Raw genomic sequence first — 22,144 nt, 5'->3', positions numbered from 1 at the left:
TTTGGGAGGCATGCAAGTATTCAGGAGGTGTTTTTTGGATTGCAGGTGCTTGGTGACGGTGCCTTTTTTATGGTTTTTAAAATATCACTTTAAACCATGCGTGCACCCATTTTCAAGTACCCCAAATTTGACAGGGCTACTTATTTCCATAAAAAAACACCCTGCTTAATGCTATTCTTCTCCACTTGTGCAAAGACGCTAATTAGAAGCAATTGACAGCACTTAAGTACCCCAAATAGCTTCAGTAGGGCTATCCGGGAACATCTATATTGATCCCCAATGTTACTGCATCTTTTGGGGGGGTCAGATTGATTTCCCCATTTTTGACAGCACTTTTCACCTGTTTGAGTTTCGCCGGGATGCGGTGCTTGTATCCTTTGGAATTGAATACGGCGAATAGCAGGAGCGCGCACCATAAGTTTCCGCGACCAAAACACGAGATGTAAGCGAAAACTGCGGCAGGTGGAAAAGTATTGCGGGTGCGAAACTAACTGAATACAGGCCATAGTGTATTAGGTACTTAAGATTACGTTTTCTTTGGAGCAAAGAAGGAATTGATATAAAGTCGCAGATTAAGCATAACATTGCATGGTGCGGGTCACTCCTATCAGACCTGCATTTTTACCCTAGATTGTGTAGTTTTTCCTCAATTTTGCTACTTTTTCCCCCACTGTGCTACTTTTAACGCAAATCTGCATCTTAGTTTGCTGATAGTGTACCAGGCATTTAGGATTAGTGTTTTGGTGTGGCTAAGTCACAAAGTCCATGATGAGCTACAGGTGGCTATTTGGTGCAATTTCAGGATAGATGTACAGTATGTGGACACATCTGTAGGTAAGTATGCTTGTCACATAAGGGGGTGTGCCATGTTTTATTCTGCAACAAACACCATGATGTTTCCCATTATGTACATAGCTCACCATACTACACAGAGAATATTTAACATCAGTCTACATTTGTAACACATGAGCCCACACAAGTAATGTCCATTTTAGTCAGCACACAGTTAACCTATCTGTAGGCTTTTGGACTATGGGTGACAATTGGAGCACCTGGAGAACACCCACACATTGTGAGAACATACAAACTGCACACCATTTGCCTCATTGTCAATAGAACTTTAAGTTAAACCCATTTATCTTTACAGCATGGTGTGAGCACCTACTGTTCTAGAATGCACAAAGCAACATTACCTTAAAACAAAATCATGTTGCAGATATTACTCCCCCATGTGTGCCTCATACCTAATTTTGGCAATGCTTACAACCCTCGCCTCACCGTGTAGGGAATGCTACTGTGCATTATACCAGAGACTACAATTTGCACCAAGATCTAGCAACAAGCTATATAAATAAGCGTAATAAAATAAGCGTAATAACGTAATAATGATCAATATTATTACTTCAACTATAAGGAATAAAAGTGCAAAAAATGAACAATGAAACATTGGTATTCATGTAACAACGTCTTAATTCTTTTTTTAAAAAGATATCCAAGACGAGCATCCTGATCACTGCATTCTAAGAATTCCTGGATCATAAACTCCATTTATTGCTTCTTATATCAGCTGTAAATATCTTAAAATATTATTCAAATTTCTGCCGAAAAGTAGCAAATGTCACGGTGAACAAGTCAAAAAGCTCCGTTCCGTTTCAAAGGGAACATTGCCCAGTAGCAGTTATCTTGGAAAGGCATACTGTCTGCAAACAGTGGGTATTAATGGAACGAATCCCAGCGTCAGCACTTAAAGCAAGAATCCCAGGAACCATTTTGAAATGCCTGAAGAGATTTTTAAAACTCATCTAAATGCCATTAAACATCTGCCTATTTTATGTCATCGATTTAATCCATTTCTGGAGACTGGCGTCTCAGAACAAAATGGAAGGTAAAGACGGCAATTTAAACACCACAGGGGAAAAAAAAAAATCTTCCCCCAGGGAACAGTTGAGCACTGCACCGATATCTAGCAAGTGATGAATCTGTTGTGGTCCAGCTTTCAGAGCTCAGTCTATTCATGTGCCATTATCAGTCAGTAATTCATGCGTGACTACTCTATGAATATTTGGTCATCATGAAGGCAGCTGCCGCTGGGTTCAGAAACCTGTGCTACCAGCGTGGGCACCCTTCAACTTGTCTGTTTGCAAACGTTAAAGAGGTAACAATTTGGCAGATAACAGATGAAGCGGTGGTCTTTACCGCATGCAGCTGAAGATAATAACCCTCAGCAGCTAACAAAAAGGTATCATTTTAAAGTCATTCTGTTCCACAGCAAACACTGAATCCTAATGCTGCTCATAAAATATCTAAGCCTCTAGAAACAAGGCTGGGTATTGCTATTTAATACAGATGTGTTCCCCCCCCCCCCCCCCCCCCGTTACATTACAGAAAGCTACTTATTGATCATTTTTTAAAGTTAGGACTAGCCCATCTAGAGAACTTTTCATAACCCCCCTCCGCCCTAAAAAAAAAGGACTTTATTGAACTGTGGCTTTTAATCCGTTGTTCGACTACAAGACCCAACATGCACAGCAGCATTTTCAGTCTGATTATACCCGAGATCTGACTTCATCTTTCAATGAGTAATATATTAATAATTACATTTATGTGGGTTATGTTAAATATATATGTTTATCAAAATATTACTGTAAGGACATGAGATACTTATATTGAATTATTATTATTTTCTTTATTGAAACTGTACAATCGTTTTGCTGAAGAGAATCGAGGCGATACGACCTAAATAACATACACACATTTTGCTCAGTCCCATCCAACATGTAAAGAGCCCGTGTTTTAAGAGCTGCGGCACTAAAACACTTACATTTCTTCTAGGGATGTAGTCAGCATCCCGGAGTGTGGGATGCCTACGGGCGAATTATCGGCACCGAAATCCCGACACCTTTGGGATCCCGGCACCAGAATCCTTACCGCCGGCATCCCGAAGGTAAGTATCGGGCGTTAGGGGGTGGGTTAGGGTGCGGGGTTAGGGTTAGGCATTAGGGAAGAACTAGCGTTAGGCACCGGGGAGGGAGTGTTAGGTTTAGAGTGCGGGGAGGGGGAGGCCCAACCCTTTCTTCCCCTTATTATTATATTGTGTAGCATAAGCAAAGGATCTCAATTTAAAGCGGATGTGTCTCATAACCTTTATGTAAAAATGTTTTAGCTAGCGGCTTCTTTTTGCTATCTTTATAATCCCTCTAAAGTCGGCTCCATGGAAATTCTGGTAGTATTCTGCCCAAAGGAGATGGCTTACAGATGTGCAGAGCATGGTTACACTCCTGCAGTACTGTTCCAATCTGTTCTGTTGGGACAAATTTCACGGCTCCGCCGCGCACTCGCCAACTATCCCGTTTACTACAGCACAACCCTGATTATGATGGCAAAAGAGATGGAGACTACATAATTATGATCATGGCTTAAAATGTCCTGATTTTTTTTCTCATTTATGTTGGGTGTTAAGCAATTATGTACTTGGAGTATTTTTGAGATCCACATATCTGGAAACATATTGTATAAAGCGTCATTTAATAACGTAACCGTACGTGAAGCCATTTTAATCCAAGTTTTACCAAACGGAAATTGTGACACACAATGAATACACTGCTCACCTTCAAGAGGATCCTTGTTCAGTCCCAGCTGGCTGATAATATACCTAGGGATATCTGTCTTAATGCCTTGCCCTTCTTTAGCATGGCCTTCTGCTGCTTCCAAGAGGTAATAAAATTCTTCGGGATCAAATTCCTGTTATGTACAAAACTTAGTCAATGTGTGTAATATGTCACCACTATTGCAATACAATATATAAGTGTAAAATGACATTCATTTCCATTTTCAACCTAGTTTTAGGCTGTTGCAGCAAAACTGTCACTGTCCACATAAGTGATCATGTACACGGTTTTTGTGAAAGCGGAAACATTAAAGCAAAACTTTTAAAGGAAGAAAAAAAAGTCACAAAGACACATTGAAGTAGACCAGCAGTACTGGAGTATCCCCAGCAAAATAGGGAGAAGCTGCCCCTTTATCAACAGGGATTGGACATTTGCTGGAAAGTTTTAGTTAATTTGGAGGAGATATATCAAACCTTCTAAACCGGACAAGTGGAAAAGCTGTATAGTAACCAGCTAGCTTCAAGCTATCATTTTATAGAATGTATTAGAGAAATGATAGCTAGGAGCTGATTGGTTGCCATGGCCAATATTCCACTTGGCCTCTTTAGAAGGTTTAATACATATCCTGCCTAGAGGGGAATTCAATTGTTTTTTCACGCCCAATCTCGCTTCTAAAAAGTGACGGTACATCGTGGGACGATATTCAATTGTTTTGGGCGCCCATCACTTTCCATGCAGGTTGCGCCCAAATGCACCAGGTTTAGTTGCATAAAGCGACTAAACTTGTCTAAACTATTGGCGCTGGACTTTTCACACATCTGCTTATCACTTCAGAAGGAAGCGAGCAGAAATAATGGACACCCACGGCACTTGCACCAGATCGGAACAATTGAATAGCTTTGCTGGTCGCCCAAAATACAACTGAATTCCCGCCCTAGAGCTGGATTCAATTAGCCACAAAAAGCCAAGATTGGCGAAAAGCTCGATCTTTTCGCCTCATTCGCGTGTTTTGAGGCGAAGTATTCGCCTGCTTACTCAATGCGCGCACCCGCTTTTCACCCTATTCAATTGTAAAACAGACGAAAACACATATTGGTGAATGCAGCGAATAGCGGAACTGGCGAAAAGGTCCGTTTTTTGGGGGGAAATCAGTCTGTACCAACAATAAAGCCTAACTCACTTAGGGAATCGATATAGAAGTGTATTAATAACCCTAATAAAAGTAATTACGGTACTTAAATTGAGTCAAAGGGCTGTTATATGAATATTTGCATAAGTGCAAAAAAATGATGGAAAGCATTTTTTGGGGGGAGAGGGGCATAATTGCTGTAGTTAATTTGGGGGTACAATAAAATGGGTACTAGTATATTTTGGTGTCTATAAAGTGCAGATTTTTTTTTTTGATTTTTTTTTTAAAATACACCTGCTGCAGCCAACTGAAATCCTAAAAACACCTTCCCCATCCATACAGCCCCCTAAAATACCTGTACCAATACTTTAGACCCATTTTCCAACACTTTTTACATTTTCGCCCCAAAAATGACATGTCTTTTTTGGGGTGAATTAAGATATATATCTATATATATATTTTTTTTTTAACTAGTCCTTTTTTTTGTTAGTCATTACGGGGAGTGGGAGGGGGGGGTCCAAAGGCTTCTGAACCAAGTCCCCACATTTGTACCCCAAGATATGGATTTTGCACATCTCTTCTCCTGCCTTTTGATGGAGAAACATTTTTCGCCTGTTTTCGCCTAGGCGAAAACGTCCTGGAATAAAATTGGGCGATGCTTCGGAAACAGGCGAAAAACCGTGGCTTTTCGCAACTAATTGAATTTGGCCCATAGAATCTAAACACATCAATGCCCTATTAAGTTCACCAATGAGATTATGAACTCTTTAACTATCACGTTTGCTAAAATGCATCACCATAGCAATATGATAACATATTAGAAGAGAGTGATAAAGTAATAGTAGTAGTAAAATATTGTCCTTCTTACCAAGCATTCCAGTAAGCGTGCAGGGCGTGCAATGACAATCAGGATTTTCTGGGCTAACTGTTTAATAAAAGCCAATTCTCCGCTTTCTGACCTCTCATGAGCCTAAAATAAACAAAATAGAAATAAGCTTTTGTAACAAACAATACATTATTTATTAGTCCTGATGTGTGTAGCCATCACATACCTACAGCGGTAGCAGCAATATTCAGTTTAAGAACTAGTGACATCACTGAGCTGCATAGTTTTTTTTTTAGAGAACAGATTGCATTTTTGGTACCTGCCTGCCTCCACTGTATATAGGCCATAGGTACACTATAATTCACCACTGATCTTTTTTCAATGTCTTCAATTACATCACTTTGATACACATGAATAAAGTCATCACTTGTTTGGTACTAGTTAGAGCAACTCTGGAAAATCCAAATATCAGTGGAATCAACCAATCAGCTACTGTATTCACCAAATTTACTGCACAAAGTCTGTTTGCCCACTGGTGTGCAAATGCTTCACCTGACTTATGTTTACAGCACACGTGAACTGGCTGTTAACGCATCTACAAGTACTGTAAAAACCAATTCTATTATATATACGCATTTGCGGCTTGGTTTTTATGGATGCTGATTGTTCTACTTCAGGGCATTCAAAGCATGATACTGTTTGCTATGATCTATGGTTGTGGATTGTGTCCCTGATCAAACAGGCTGTTTAAACAATTTGGTTCTGTATTTTCTGTGCATAAATTAAATTAACTTGCTTTCATTCAAACTGTTTTCAATGGTATTGTTAGTTACACAACATTCTTCCCACTGATTCCTATGGCCCATTCATTTTAATAGCGCTGTTGGGTATGCGTAAACTCCATTGCAAATAATGGGCCATGGAAATCAATAAAACAGAAATAAATGGAACTTCACAGCACTGGCAATTGGTTTGTCCCTCCACATTAACAACTATACAATTAATGTCTATTGATCTGTTATTATAGGAGGGAGTTTTTAGGACTCTCCTTACCACAAGCCAATCTTATTGTAGCTTGTGTGGGAAACCTCTTGTGATTGGGTGGATTTTTTACTTCTATAACTCATTGGAATAAAGGAGCAGTACATTCTTGGACTTCTCTTTGGATTAAAATATGATTTGTTGCAGATTTCTCATTTTATTACAAACAAAGGACATTTACCATTGGATTAAAAAAAATCAAGATAGTAATTGGATTAAAAATGTATACCAAAAAAGAAGTGGTGAACTAGTTTATTTGAATTATTTTATTTAATTACATTTGTGTGTCAGTGTTTTATTTACTTTTTGTTCTATCTAATGTCATAAGGTCTGTCCCATCGGGTGTAGTACATGCGTCCGGCGGTTCAAATCCCGACAGCGGCAGCTGGCAAGGGTGAAAATCCCGATCTTCAAAAAGTAAGTATGTTCTAACCTAATTCCCTACCCTAACCCTCCTTAGGGGTGCCTAACCCTAACCTCCCCCCCCAAGTGCTTAACCCTAATCCCCCCTCTAAGTGCCTAAACTTAACCCCCCTTTCCCCGCCGCCTAAACCTAAGTACCCCCCGGGAACCCTAAACCTAACCCTCCTCCCCCCGGGCGGCTGTCCGTCTTCCGGCGTCGGTAAAATGACAGGCGTCTAGATTTAGACGCCTGTCATTAGTACCACGCCGGGATTAGAACGTCTGGAAGCCGGTGGTCGGGATTTAGACCATCGGCTTCCAAACTACATCCCGTCCCATCTCCTGAATGTGCGTGCGGTGGGAGTTGGTGTGTGTACCCCAATGGCTCCCACTGCAATGGACCCGGCTGATCACCAGGGTCAAGCATGGGAGCGGGACAGAGCGGAGCAGGGGCTTAGCAGCAGAGTGGGTAGTTGCGCCGTGGAAAGAGGGGGGGTATGGACTGAAGGGATTTGGCATATGCTGGGTTCCTTTACTAGTACATGTATACTGGAAAGTGATTTTAACTATTAATCAGAGGCATCTTAAGGGGGGGGTCGGGGGAGGTTGCCACTCAAGAGGTTCCACTAGTCCTTATTTTCTCACATTATCCTGTGCTTTCAACAAGGAGCAGATAGTCTCTAGGAAAAAGAAGGGGGGGAGAGTGGTTTCCATGCAAACACATCAGTGGCAGACAGCATAAAGTTGCTACTTGTAGTCAGTGTACAGTCACTTTCTTATATTCATCTTCAATCAATGATTACAGCTCAAGGGTAGAATTACATATATGAATTATTGCTTCACTTCCTTTATGTAGAAGGTAGTAACTCATTTATCTTTATTACATATGAATTAAACTAAACAACTGTCTACAGAGGTCACTAAGCGTAAACCATCAGTTTTTAAACCACGAAATGACAGCACAAAGTTGAACCCTAGGGAGTCAGACGGCTACATTACTCCTAATTATATATACAAGTGTCTGCAATGACTAATAAAGGTGGAGGAACAAGTTACTTGGCTTTTCCCAAACAACGTGCATTATGGTTGCTTGTTAAGGCTCATGTTTTTGCACTCATGATACAGGTCACGATGGTCAATCTATTAAAAACTATAATAAATAAATATTGTTACAGGTATTTCTGCAAGTATTTAGGTGCCGTTAAACAAAATAATTGATAGTACAATTAAATAAATAATCTTTGTTACCTGGGGGTCTTCCTGTAAGGGGCCTATCCATTAGCAGATAAACTGAAAGATAGAACGATATATCATTCAATTTATCTGCTATGGACAGGCCCTGAACGATGACAGATGCGCACTCCCGCGGCCGATAAATTGAATATTTCATCTCTCCAACATGTTGGTCAATTATCGCATATCGCTGCCAGATATTAGATATATCTGGCAGTTTAAAAGCGGTAAATGACAAAAGATATTAGCAGCAGCTGCAGACGGCTGCAGAGAAAAAAATCCACTCCCTGAATGTCGTCATGCGATATCGTTCGCCAAAATCTGTCATGTACATGCCAGATATCGTTCAGCACAGCCACCAGAATTTTCAAGGGATATCTTTTGTCTTTCATCGCTCAGAAAAACATCTGCTAATGGATGGGCCCCTTTAATTTGGTACAAAATGGCGGTAATCTACTAAAACACATTTGAAATAACCTTGGTCCCCACATAGGAGTTTAAGAATGCCATTATTTGCAATCAAGACACCAGACAGAACAATTCTCCTGTCAAAGTCCTGCATGCACCGTTTTGACGGTCCCGCATGCACCGTTTTGACAGTGTAAGCCCATTGGTGTAAGAAGGGGACCATGTTTCAAATTCACTGTAATATAGCACTAACTCGTTATATCCTTATTGTAGACTGCAATGGTTTTCCAGTAATAAAATCATAGTTTTTTTTTTCCCCCCTCACTTAAACTGAAGCTCACTGCAAGAAGAAAGGCTCAGGGGTAAATTTACTAAGTTGAGAGTTTTTAGAAGTGGAGATGTTGCCCATCGCAACCAATCAGATTCTAGCTATTATCTTCTAGAAGGTGCTAGTTAAATGTTAAGTAGAATCTGATTGGTTGCTATTGGCAACATCTCCACTTCTCAAAAAAAACTCTCACTTTAGTAAATTTAACCCAGAGTGTTCAATCTTTAGTATATGCTAAACCACAGCAATTATTTTCTTACAGCATAGCCTGTCTTTGAAGACTTGGGTTAAGAAACTGTACTGTAGTTAACTATAAAAATATAATTACATTTCAGCAAGAAAGAAATCTAGAAGTACGTATGACTTAATACCATAGAGGATTAGATCCTTCCTATGTTGCACTCTCTGATCGTGAGGCATGGGGATTCACAGCGGAACATAATGGGACATAAATGTGTCTTATAAAGACTTGTCATCTGATTGTGGCTGCTGGATATCCCAACATACGAGCCTGGCTGATCTATACCACCAGTCTGACTTGGTAGCATCCCACCCATTAACGTGCAATGCCAAGCACATAAATAGTAGCTAGAGCCCAATATTAAAGCTATTATTAGTTCCACCCACTCCCTTTCCTAACAGAACTTAAATGTATGTATCCAAAACTTACATTTGTAATGAATGCATTAATTACTTTAGCAAAATGATTCAGCGATGTGACCTTGCAGTCATTCGTTGTAATTACTGTGAGCCAAAATATCACTAATTGCTATACCAGGCCAGACATTTGATAGCACAACAAACAAGTGTCAAATACATCATATGGAATACATCTTATCCTTATGCAGCTAGTCAGGTTAGCACGTTCCATAGAGAGAGATGGGGGAGGAGAGGGGAGACGTGTAAGTGCAGAGAACGGGTACCTTCCTACCGTTCAGTGTACCAATATAGCCCTCGCCTTTTGTGAGCAAACTAAACTCTCTCACACAGCAGAATGAATGTCACCTGCACTATGCTGCAAGCGTAGTCTGGCATGTTGTGGTAACAGACTGTTGCTTTTGCGGCCAAGGGAAAAATCAATGGAGAAAACTTTATTGACCTCATGTGCTCACTTGTGGTTAATGAATGGAAAAGGAGCTTGTAGCATTAATGAAAAGCTGCCACAATGCAAATTGCAAATGCTCCTGTGCACAAGTGCTAGTGGTTAAGGGGGTTCCCATCTCATACCTGTTTCCATGCATGTAATAGCCGTATAAAAAATAAACAACCCGTTGTAACAGAATGTTAACACCTGTGGGTAATGGTCCAAATGCTCAGGTATCGCAGCAGCAAAACTGTATTGTGCAAAATACAGGTAGAAACAGGACTAACTACACTGCCATTGATTTTCCACATCCTGTTTTCATTGTTACCGAAAGCAAAAGACTAACCTGCAAATTGGACAGGTCAATACAGGTGCAATCATTTGCCAATCTTAATACCCCTACTCTCAGAATCGGGAATTGGCATTGCCTCTATGGCATGATATAAAGACCCCAGTATGTCAGGATTATTTTTTATCATTAAACAACCTACAAAACATATGTGATCTCTGTGTTCTATAGCTCCAACATAATATCCATTCAGGAACTCTAATACAACACTTACAATTTACATGATGCCATTGTCCTAAAAATTATGATTTTTTTTTACCACCATAAAAACAATATAATATCCAAACTTCTCAATTTAGGTTTAAAATCATGTGTATAAACATAGGACCAATTTGACAGTGACAAATAGCTACGATAATGACTGCTTTTGTCTACTGTATGAGGTTAGCATGAATCCTGGTATGTGACTGCCATTTACCTCTTGTAATAACTTCTCCAATTTTTGCTGCAACTCCAGAAAATATCTCGACGTTATGAGACCTTGGTGGGATTTGTCCAGGCAATCTCGAGCCAGCTCCACAATTTGGTGGTGGGTGAAGCTGAGCACGCCATCTGGCAACGGAAGCACGCTGTCTGGGGAATAGTTGGTGATGATCTCCTGAAGCCGATCTTCCATCTGAGCCGTGGCCTGCGGAGAAACACAAGTGGAAATTTTAAGTACTAACTAATCTTCCAATACATCTTTGTAGTCAACATGTGCAATAATAATATGGCTGATAGAAACAATCCATGATAAGGAATGACACAATAGTACATAATCTTAATACATAATTAAATAATGAAAAAAAAATTCAAAATACCAGCAAATCTTATGGATTATCCAGATACCTATTAAAGTCAGCAATAGAATATACATTAATTGGGAAAATGAGAGTTTGTTAACTCTCTTTCTTCGAAGACCATAGGGTCCACAGGGAAACCTTGTGGTGTAGGTGATGGCTTGGACATCCAGGCACCACGCAGTTATACTACTTCTCCAAGGATGCACTGGGCCACTCTCGCTATACCCCACCCCTGTGCCAGAGGCACCTCCGTTCGTAATAAGTCAAAGGCTGAAGGAGGATAAAAGAGAGAAGGAAGTCTGGAACACACAAGTATCACATTCTCACATAGAAGGAGACGGAGAACCGGTGACCAGAATGAAGCCCATCTGAAGCCAGGTGATTCAGGGTGGGTGCCCTGTAGACGTCGAATGAAAGAGAGTTAACAAAGGTAAGTTCTTACCATAACTCTCATTTTCTTCTTCAGGGTCCATAGGCTCCACAGGGAGACCTTGGGAATGTCCCAAAGCAGGACTTTTAAGGGTGGGAATGCTCCTGCGCTGAGAGGAGAATCCAGCGCTCAAAGGAAGCATCCTGAGAGGTGAAGGTATCAAAGGCATAAAACCTTAGAAAGGTCTGGACAGAAGACCATGTGGCCGCCTTATAAAGCTTTACAGCCGAGGTGCCACGGGGGATCCACAGACCGAGTAGAATGAGCAGTTACAGAAGGCGGTACAGGAAGGCCCTCCTGAATGTAAGCCTCAGAGATTGTCATACAAATCCATCTAGCCAATGTCTGTGTATTGGCTAGCCATCCCTTCTTCTGAAAACCGTAGAGGACAAACAAGGAGTCTGATTTCCGAAGGGAACTGGCACAGTCCACATAGACCCTGAGGGCCTGTACCACATCCAATGAAGCCTCACCTGCCGAGAGGTCTGGAGACTGAAAGGTCGGTACAATTATTTCCTCATTAATGTGGAAACTAGAAACCACCTTAGGAAAAAACCCAGGGCGAGTCCGAAGTATCGCCCTGTCCTGGTGAAATATCAGAAATGGGCAGCGATAGGAGAGCGCCCCTAAATCTGACACTCTTCTAGCGGAAGCTATGGCCAGAAGAAAAACTGTCTTAGCAGTTAACCATTTTAGATCCACAGAAGTCAGGAGTGCAAATGGAGGGCCAGAAGGACCACAGCCAAATCCCAAGGAGCCACTGGAGGGACAAAGGGAGGCTGAATCTGGAGTACACCTTGTAGGAAAGTGTGAATTTCCGTAAAAGGAGCAATACTGCGTTGGAACCAAACTGAAAGGGCAGAGACATGCACCTTCAGCGAGGCTAGGCAGAGACCGAGATCCAATCCCGCTTAGAGGAAAGCCAAAATCCTAGATATCAGAAACACCAGAGGATTGTAACCTGTGGGACGACACCACTGAAAATAGGTCTGCCACACTCTGTGATAGATCCAAGCAGAGGCTGGCTTACGCGCTCTGAGCATAATGTTTATTACAGAGCTGGAGAATCCCTTGGACCTTAGGAGGGATGTCTCATGAGCCACGCCGTCAAAGACAGACGATCCAGGTCCGGGTAAAGGCAAGGACCTTGAGACAACAGGTCCGGACGTTGAGGCAACAGCAACGGAGTGTTGATGGAGAGACTCCGAAGATCTGAGTACCACTGACGCCTGGGCCACACTGGAGCCACCAGCAGGACCGTGCCTCCTTCTTGTTTGAACTTCCGAATGACTCAAGGAAGAAGGGAGACTGGAGGAAACAGGTACGCAAACAGAAGGTCCATTTTACCGACAGGGTGTCTACAAAGATCGCCTCGGCATCTCTTGTTCTGGACTCGTACACTGGCAGTTTGTGATTGTGTCGGGAGGCCATGAGGTCCACGTCCGGAAGGCCCCACTTGTCCACTAGGAGTTGATAAGAGACACAGACAAACAGTGACAGTGCTAGCACAAGTCACATATAATGCAGATAAAACACCTGCACAATGGCACTACAAATCAACTAATCAGACTCAGTGTCTGGTAGGCTATAGTGCTACATACGCTGACCAGGAGGTGAGGTATGTATGTAGGGGGACTCCGTGACCTCCTGAGAGAGCTGCGACTTGCCAGTGAGAGAAAATGGCCGCCGGAGACCTCAGAGGGGGCGTGTCCGTGGGATGAGCTGCTTCAGCAGAGCCAGGCCTTAGCGGAAAGGTGCTCTGAGCTGTGGGGGGGAGCCGCTAAACAGGTAAGACTGCCTCCCCTGGGACGCCGGTCTCGTCCATCTTCGAGTCCCTTGTGGTCTAGTGGAAGCGCAGGGTTTATGACCATCATCCCTGGTCTGTCCCCTGAGATCCGGAGGAAAATACTGCTATCATGTGGATCACCGCAAGCAGTGATCCGCCTTACCTGATCCCTGTATGTCAGACCGCAGTCCTCGGAGTCCCGCGAGGTCCGGCTAGAACAGACCCCGGGGTCCCGCCGCGATCCCCAGATCTGTACTGGTGACACCAGTGGAGTGACGGAGCGGCAGCGCAGATGTCCTATGGACAGTCTGTCTCTGCCCGCTCTGAAGAGCTTTTTAAATGTTCTGGGGCTGTGAAACAGCCCCGCTGCATCTACAGTGACCCGACTCCGGCCGGGCACTAAACGAAACTGAGGTACCTCTGGCTGAGGGGCGGGGTATAGGGAGAGTGGCCCGATACATCCTGGGAGAAAAAGTTTAACTGCGTGGTGCCTGGATTTCCAAGCCATCACCTACACCCCAAGGTCTCCCTCTAGACCCTGAATAAGAAAGTCTATATTTATGTCATAATGGACCACACCAGGAAAGCTAAGTTGTACGGGAGTTAATCTCTATATTATTACTTCTTGGTATATTTACCAAGGGCCTCTTCTACAACAATCACCTTCCATATCTCCGCTAAGGCCTGTCTCATACGGTGTGCAGCCTCTGAGCATGTAGAGATTCTCGCTTTTCTCCAGCATCATTAGAGCTAAAATTCCAATATACCTCATTCTCGCACCAGTCTGTGCTCAGACACGCTCAATAATACCCAGAATCAAGGTGGTCGTTATAATTATTTGTGTATGCAGCCCTGGACTGCAGGCCTTATCATGTATCACTATCATGTCTATTGCAGGAAAAGGTGGGATAGATGTTTTTAAGACATAAGGGTAAAATAAACATGTATTTCATATGTTGCTGTGTATTTTTATCATATACTTCAACCTATGGTAGTGTTTCCCAATCCCGGTCCTCAAGGCACACTAACAGTCCATGTTTTAGTGATATCCATGCTTGAGCACAGATGGTTAAAGCAAAATAAATGAAGTATTAATTAAGACACCTGTGCCAAGTATGGCTATCCTTAAAACCTGGACTGCTAGTGTGCCTTGAGGACTGTGGTTGGGTACCCCTGCCCTACGGGATCCAGTCAAAATACCTACAATCGGGATGCTGGTGCTTAGAATGCCGGCGCCAGAATCCTGACATCTGTCAGAATTCTGGCGCCTCAATGGTAAGTACTGGGATTAGGGGGAGTGTTAGGGGCTAGGCACTATGGGGGGAGGGTTTAGGGTGTGGGGTAGGTTAGGTTCAAGCACTGGGGGGAGGTTAGGTTTAGGCACGGGGCGGGAGGGTTAAGGGTGGGTTGGGATACTGACCGACAAGTGTCGGTTTCCTAACCCTGTTGGGATGCCGGCATCGGGATGCTGACCACCAGGATCCCGAGTGCTAGCATCTCATACCCAACCCCACCCTACAATGACCTTCTATAACAGGCCATTCTTATCAAACAGTGGGTCATTGGCTTATGCTCAGGCACATCCCAGTTATTGCGCGGGAAATATAAACTATAACCTCATAAGGCATATTTATACACACAAAAAGACCAAACGCACAATGTTTACTTATGTGCCTCTACTTTTATGCCAACGTATTTAATAGTGCATGCCCAACTCAAATCTTTGGGTAGACCCCCATTTCTAGGTTTGTGGGAAAACTCCAGAAGTTGTGAATAGTTTAAACAGTACAAATGGATCACCAAAATCATTTATTAAACCTTATGTGTTTTTCTCCTAACATACAACTCTGTGTAGCTTATCCATGAGAGTGAGAGAACATTGGGGCTGTGTCAATTTTGAGTGTTAAAAGCTTTTAATTACTGTACATTGGTGAGAATTCCACCAGAAATGTCCTTGGAAAATCAGCTAAACCAGCAGATACTCCTTAAGGATCGGTATCTTGATATAGGGTCCTGCAGTGTTCCCAATTGGCCGGATAAAAACAGAAACCTTTTGAGTTCTTCATCAACTACATGTAAATGTGCTTTAGCAGAACTGGAAAATCTTCCCCACCATGCAAGTGCTTTGTAATGTAAAAGTGTGAACTAAAAACATTAAATCATATCTTTGGGAAAAAAAATTAAGTTTCTTGTATTTGGGGGGTGCAGGTAAGGTGACGTAGGCAGGGGTTGTGTTACTTATTATTTTCTGTGTTTTAACAACAGCCATATGTTTGTCCCATGTATTCTTGAATTATATGACTGTATAAGTCACCTGGCAACTGCTTGAACACTAATTCCACAAAATGATCACACAAAACACCTTCCTTGTGTTACCTTTCAGCCTTCCTACAGTACCTCCAGCACATGCAATAATTTACTTGTGAATTCCAATTAAAGTGTCTTTGTCCTTTTGTTTAAATGTCCACATTCCATTGAGACTGTTCTCTAAGATTCACTGCAGTGTGTTTGTAAATGTGTCATCTGTTTATTTTGTACCGTTATTGGAATATAGAGATTCATTATGCCATCTTACCTAAATATACAGCCGTTTCTACTGCTGCTGCGGAATGCTACCTCTAGGAGAACAGACACAACAGAGGGGAGTGCATACAATTACCTTCGGGAACCTTTCTTTGTATACATGGTTCATCATAATTATTTCATGGTCACAGCATGCGGGTGTACGTCCAGGGCTGCAAACACAAAAAATCCTCTCTTAATTTACTTGGTATTAAAAACAGTTCAAAGATCAACACAATTACTTCTCTGAATAGAACACTTTACAGCACATTAGGAAGAGCAGGTGTATTATGGTGCGTGAAACTCAAGACAAAACAGCACAATTGAAAAATTAACAAAGACAAATATAATAAACTAATATGCTGTGGCTAGGAATTTCCACTTTACTGTGGTCCCAAAAACCTCTTTCCTATTGGTTCTAATAATGATCCAGATTTTATGGCCACCTAAATACGTGTGCAAAATATTACAGTCTTCATTTTGAAACAATGGGGCTGACTGTAATGCTGGGCATACACGGCCAGATAAAATGTCTGTCAGACCGAAAGACATTTTATCTGGCAGCCTGCCAGCCGCAGATGTCGCCGGCATACACGGTGAGATTTCTCTCTCAGTGTATCAGCCCGACATCCGCACTCCGCCCCCGGGGAGGAGACATTTCCCTGCTCCTTCCGTAGGAAGGAACACAGGAAATGTCTGTCTGTCGGCCACGGCTGGGCATACACTGCCCGATGCGGCCGACAGTTTACCGGGAAATATCGCATCGGACGGGCATGCTGGACAATCCGGCATGCCCGACCAGGCAATATTTAACCCTCGGTTGCGCCCCCCACCGGCTACAATTATCAGGGCGATCCGCCAATATGAGGCGGATCGCCCCGATAATTGTAGCGTGTACGGCCAGCATAAGTAACTTTGCACCTTGGTAAAACCATGCTGCACTACAGGTAGGGCAGATGTACAATGTGCTGGGAGATTTACATATGAGAGGGGTTTGTCTAAACTCAAATCTAAAATGCAGTGTAATAATAAAGCTTCCCAGCTAGTGTGGGCTACATCTGCATGTAAAAAAAAAAAAAGAAGAATAAAATGTATTTGCACCCCTTGCATTGCAATGTGGTTTGTTCCAGATACAGTTACTTGCTTATTTTGTTTTGCTCCCACCAGTTTGTGCCATACTTGCCAACTCTCTCTGAATGTCAGGGAGACTCACTGAAATCACCCTCTCTCCCTGAAGAGTCTAACAATCTCCCTGACAGCACCTTACCCTCATTATAAAGCTGTTATATTTAAAAAAAACTGAGATATATACATTCAGATGGGATCATTAGTATAATATTCCTGCATTGGTTATAAGGCACGATGATCCCTATGGCTACATGCATTTTCTGAAAACTCTCAGTGTGTTTTCATTAACAAATAGATCTTACTAACTGCTTTGGGGCTCATTTACATTTGGATGAAAGTCAGTTTTAAGACACGCCTCTCAGATGTAGCAGTACACGCCCACTTTAGCGCCGCGCTCATAGGTGCTGCTTTCAATATCTCCCTGAAATGCTTTTCCAAAAGTAGGCAAGTATGGTTTGTGTAGCGTATGTTGTGTGAATTCAAGCAGCGTATACTCAGAAAGGTAATGCATGGATATGTGAGCAGGGAGACATACCTGCATCAAATGTTAGAACTGGAGAGGCAGAACCAGAGTGGGAAGGGGCGTCCTCACATAGGTGAGGTTTAGTAAGAGTGTGTTCATGAAAATGGAGACCAGGAAGGACTATATACAAATATACTGTAGTTAGGAGGTATATATTTTGCACATGCTACAAGGCCAGAAGCAAGAACACACTGAGAGGTGCAGGCATCTGGAGATCTGTACCACTACTGCACTGATTTTCCATCCACTATTCTTTACAGCAATTTATGCCTATTATGCAACCAAATCTGTATCAGCACAAAAGTATTTCTGGTTGCAAGCTAGCTCTGTTCCCCGTTACAAGTACATGCCTAGGACAGAGCCTGCTGGAATAAACGATGTCAGCCCATTTAACACCAGATTTGGTATCAGGGAGACTGGGTTTACAAGGAAATCTGTAGCATCTCTTGTGCTTCTAGAATGAAACATTTTTTCCTGAAAATGTTTCAGACAAAGGGAGTTAGCACATCACAAACCAATATACAGCAGTGAAGTACGTAGAAGACAATGGCTAGTTAGGCACACATGTATAAAAACAGTTTTTATATCAAATCTCTGGAGCATGACAAGGAGTATGATAGGGGAGGGAGTATGACAGGGGAGGCTCTGCCTCCCCTGACTGCATGTTCCTGATATACAGTCGTTTATTTCATCTACTGCATGAACATTCCATCATCAGTGGTAGTAGAAATACACTTAGCAGTAATAATATGTATGAAAGTGACCTACGTACTTTAAAAATGAAAGAATGTTAGATACTTAGAGGTATATTTACTAAAGTGCAGGTTTTTAGAAGTGGAGATGTTGCCCATAGCAACCAATCAGATTCTAGCTATTATAGTCTAGGAGGTGCTAGATAAATGTTAAGTAGAATCTAAATGGTTGCTATGGGCAACATATCCATTTCTTAAAACATGCACTTTAGTAAATATACTCCTTAATCTGGTAGCTACATTTTATAAAATTATTGCAACATTTTATCTACTTTGGTATGATAATCATTAAGTGAATGAAAAAATAGATTTACGTTGAATGAAAAAATATATTTACAAAGCAACATATAGAAGTGATTTATATCATGCCTATAGTAAAATCTAGACCTTTTAGAAACACAATAGAATGAGAATGTAACAGTAGCCTCTCTGCTGACTGTCCAGCCTGCCAATGAAATCATTAATATCATACATTACATTTTCACTCATTTATCATTTCAATGCTTTGGACACAGGGAGACAGTGACACAAGTATTAAGCATCGATTTGAACTAGAAGCATAAACAAGAATCTTATGTACTTTCATATTCGAGCTCTTAATCTCCAAACCATTTTAATTTTGTATTTTGTGCAGTTGACTGATCACTGGTCTTATAAGAAGGTTCAATTCTAACTACTATCCTATAAATATCTCTTGATGGCTTCTCCCAGGCACTTAAACACATGGTTTGCTGGCTTTACTGCTAATGCGGTTATTGATCTTCAACAGATTTAATAGAAAATTAAGTCTGCATTTAACAAAAACAACAAAAATAAATAGGGCAAAATAATGCACTTGTTGGATTCTAAAGCAGTCTGAAAGCTGATGATAATCTGGCATTGCACATGTTCCAAATTACAGACGCGTTTCACCAGTATCAGAGTGTATTGTTTTACTCATCACTGGATAATCCATTAGCAAACTAGTCTCCTGTCTATGACTCAATGGGCAATTAACCTAATTTAGTTTTGTGTTATTTTGTTTTTAGGCGAGAAGGAAACCCAAACCAGTATGTTGCTTAGCGCCCCTCAAATTCTTAATATGCCTCTGTTATTCCTACCAACACAAGTGTTGTGTCACACTTGTAATAAAACTACATATATGTACATTAATCTCCTTATCACTGCTGACATAAAGAGAGTGTATTTATTCAGCTATGCTTCTAAATCAGGAAATGTGTTCTCATTCTGTGTGGTGCCAACAGACAGGTTACTCATTATTATAACAAACTTTCACCAATAAATACATTAGGAGCTTACAATGGCCGCTTTTATGCAATGCTAAAAGAGTAAAACTTTTCTTTCTCATTCAACCATATAAAGTAGGTTAATCATTATCATTCACAGGTTGATTATTTTATGATCACATTTCATGTTTTGTACAAGAGTGAATTTAATGTTGATATATTTTTTTTTCCCGACAGCAGCAAACATCACACACCTGAGACTTCTGGAGCGAGGGCGCAGCGGCGTATTCCGGCATCTGTCATCACTGGCAATGCTCTCCGTGCAGAAATGTTTGGACAAAAAATGTAGTTCATCAGGTGTTGGTTGATATGGTAACTGGTGTAGCTTCTCCTGGGAGGAACAGGATGACTGTGGAATGCAGAAGAGAGAGTATTAACTTATCCATGAAATAAACATGGAAAGTAAAGCAACTATTTGGCATTAATATATAGCAAAGTCTGTGCATTACAGAGTTAAATTAACTGAAGTGTTTACTTAACTAGGTATGTCCACCATACTTTCTTCCCAGCATTTTGCCTTGTTAGGAGGGAGTTACTTTTCTTACTAAGGCCCGTATTCAATTTGAGGCGAAAAGTCCAGACTTTTCGTGTGCTGGACTTTTCGCCTCCTTTGCCTGTTTTCCCGGCGGAAAAGTATCGCGCGCGTGCCCGCTATTCCCCATATTCAATTCCAAAGTAGGCGAAATCGGGAACAGGCAAAACTTTGATCGGCGAAAAAATACAGGAATTTAAGGCAAATAACTGTAGGCCCCCCCCCTAAAGATGCCCAGACCTGGGGGATCACTATGGTTTTTGCCTGCAGAAGAAAGTCGGGTTTTTAAATAGCCGCGGCAGGTGCCTAAATGCGGCTTTGAAGAAGGTGAAGCAGAAGAGCATTTAGAAGTTTTTTTGGGGAAAAATAACTATACCCATCAAATTTGGGGTACTTGAAAATGGGTGCAAGCATATTTTTAAGTCCCATAAATGATTTAAAAAAATTCTGCAAAAATGCACCTGCCGCTACTCCCGCAATGAAGAAAACACCTGTCGCATATAAGGAAAGCCCTCTGGACTCCATTCCGCTAATTTAGAAGTGTGATCCCTATATTTTTTTTTAACCCCAAAATTTAAATTAATTTTTTGGGGTGTCCCTATTTTTTTTTTTAACACAGATTTTTTTAGGGAACATTCCCAGGGGTGCAGGCTATTTTTTTTAAGCCTGCACCCCTAAACCCAATTTTGCACTTTTTTTCGCCTGGCAAGCGAAAAATAATTCCCGTTTTTTTACACTGACTTTTCGCACCAGCGAATAGTCAATGTAATTGAATACGGGGATATTGGAAATAGGTGAAATTTCGCCTCAAATTGAAAACGGACCTAAGCAGGCAGAGTTTGACTGACAGTTTTGCAGTCTTACTGCATTGCAAACACACAGGGGTGGAACCAGTGAGGTCACAGTAAATGAAATGTATGCAGAATTATCTTTTTTGGCCAATATGAGGAGGAGCATCTGTAGAAGAATGGGGGAGGTAATGCTTGTACTTTTTAGCAGAGCTGCAGTGGCATCTTTGGGTACCACTAAGCAATGTATTTACCTCGGGATGTAGGTCAGACTTCTGACGAACACAATACTGAGTTTGGAATCCAGACAGTCATCACAATACCAGTTCTGGGATCCCGACAGTCAGAATCCCGATGGTGAGTATTAAGGTTAGGCACTAGGGGGAGGGTTAGTGTTAGGCTGTGGGAGGGGACGTTTAGGATTAGTCTGCCAAAAGGGTTGGTTAGGGTTAGAATACTCACCAACATTCGCCAGGATTTTGACTGTCGTGAAACGGAGCCGGCATTGTGACCGTAGGAATTCTGAACGCCATGATATCATACCCAGCCCATTTACCTCCATGGTACATAACTGACATTTTTGGGGTTTGGTGGCTATTGACTTCTTCTGTAAAGTAAGTGCACCAACAGGTCTTTATAAAACAATTTCATAGATGTTCTTGAGATGTCATTGGTGATTTTGAATAGACTATAAAAATTAGAACCGATCACCATCAAAGGTTGTTTATTGTTTATATGACAGCATCTGTCTCCAGAGGAAGAGAATCATGGCTACAAAGCATAAATGTCTTTTTCAGATTGTAGAAATCTGTGTTTTAAATGTCAGGCCAGAAGGTTAGTTGAAGGAGAATATAAAATGGATGATATCAGCAATGTGTATTTTTTTTATTTTTTTTTTGACATACAAAATGAGATTGGACAATGACAAATCATTACCGGCTGGTTCTCTACTGAATACCCAAATCTCACTACACCCTTCAAAAACAAGATTGTATGCTGGAACATGAAATAAATAAGGTGAAAAGTTACAAAGAACTAAGAATGCGCAATCACACCCATAGCTACATGAATATGGAATTCATCATTGCTGTAGCTACGTAACATGGTGGGAAACCAATTTTGGAAAAAAAATGATTGACTTATTGGAAGTGCTATGAATAGGATTTT

At 41.5% G+C, this 22,144-nt stretch overlaps 1 protein-coding gene across 6 annotated transcripts in view; it reads right to left on the bottom strand.

The window, feature by feature from the left end:
- Nucleotides 1-22,144, bottom strand: part of MAST4 (microtubule associated serine/threonine kinase family member 4) — a 641,164-nt gene that overhangs the window by 69,110 nt on the left and 549,910 nt on the right. For all 6 annotated transcript variants that reach the window (XM_088443937.1, XM_088443932.1, XM_088443933.1 and 3 more), the window contains 5 exons: nucleotides 19,852-20,006; nucleotides 16,066-16,141; nucleotides 10,827-11,036; nucleotides 5,606-5,707; nucleotides 3,609-3,741 (listed from right to left, as the gene is read on the bottom strand). In XM_088443937.1, the coding sequence (XP_088300063.1) occupies nucleotides 3,609-3,741; nucleotides 5,606-5,707; nucleotides 10,827-11,036; nucleotides 16,066-16,141; nucleotides 19,852-20,006 (676 nt within the window). The remainder of the gene's footprint in view (nucleotides 1-3,608; nucleotides 3,742-5,605; nucleotides 5,708-10,826; nucleotides 11,037-16,065; nucleotides 16,142-19,851; nucleotides 20,007-22,144) is intronic.

The sequence above is a fragment of the Taudactylus pleione genome, unplaced genomic scaffold (genome assembly GCF_031769625.1).
Source record: "Taudactylus pleione unplaced genomic scaffold, aTauple2 ptg000336l, whole genome shotgun sequence".
Classification (NCBI taxonomy): domain Eukaryota; kingdom Metazoa; phylum Chordata; class Amphibia; order Anura; family Myobatrachidae; genus Taudactylus; species Taudactylus pleione.
The sequence above is the reverse complement of the archived record's forward strand: the minus strand, read 5'-3'. Positions and strand labels throughout refer to the sequence as shown.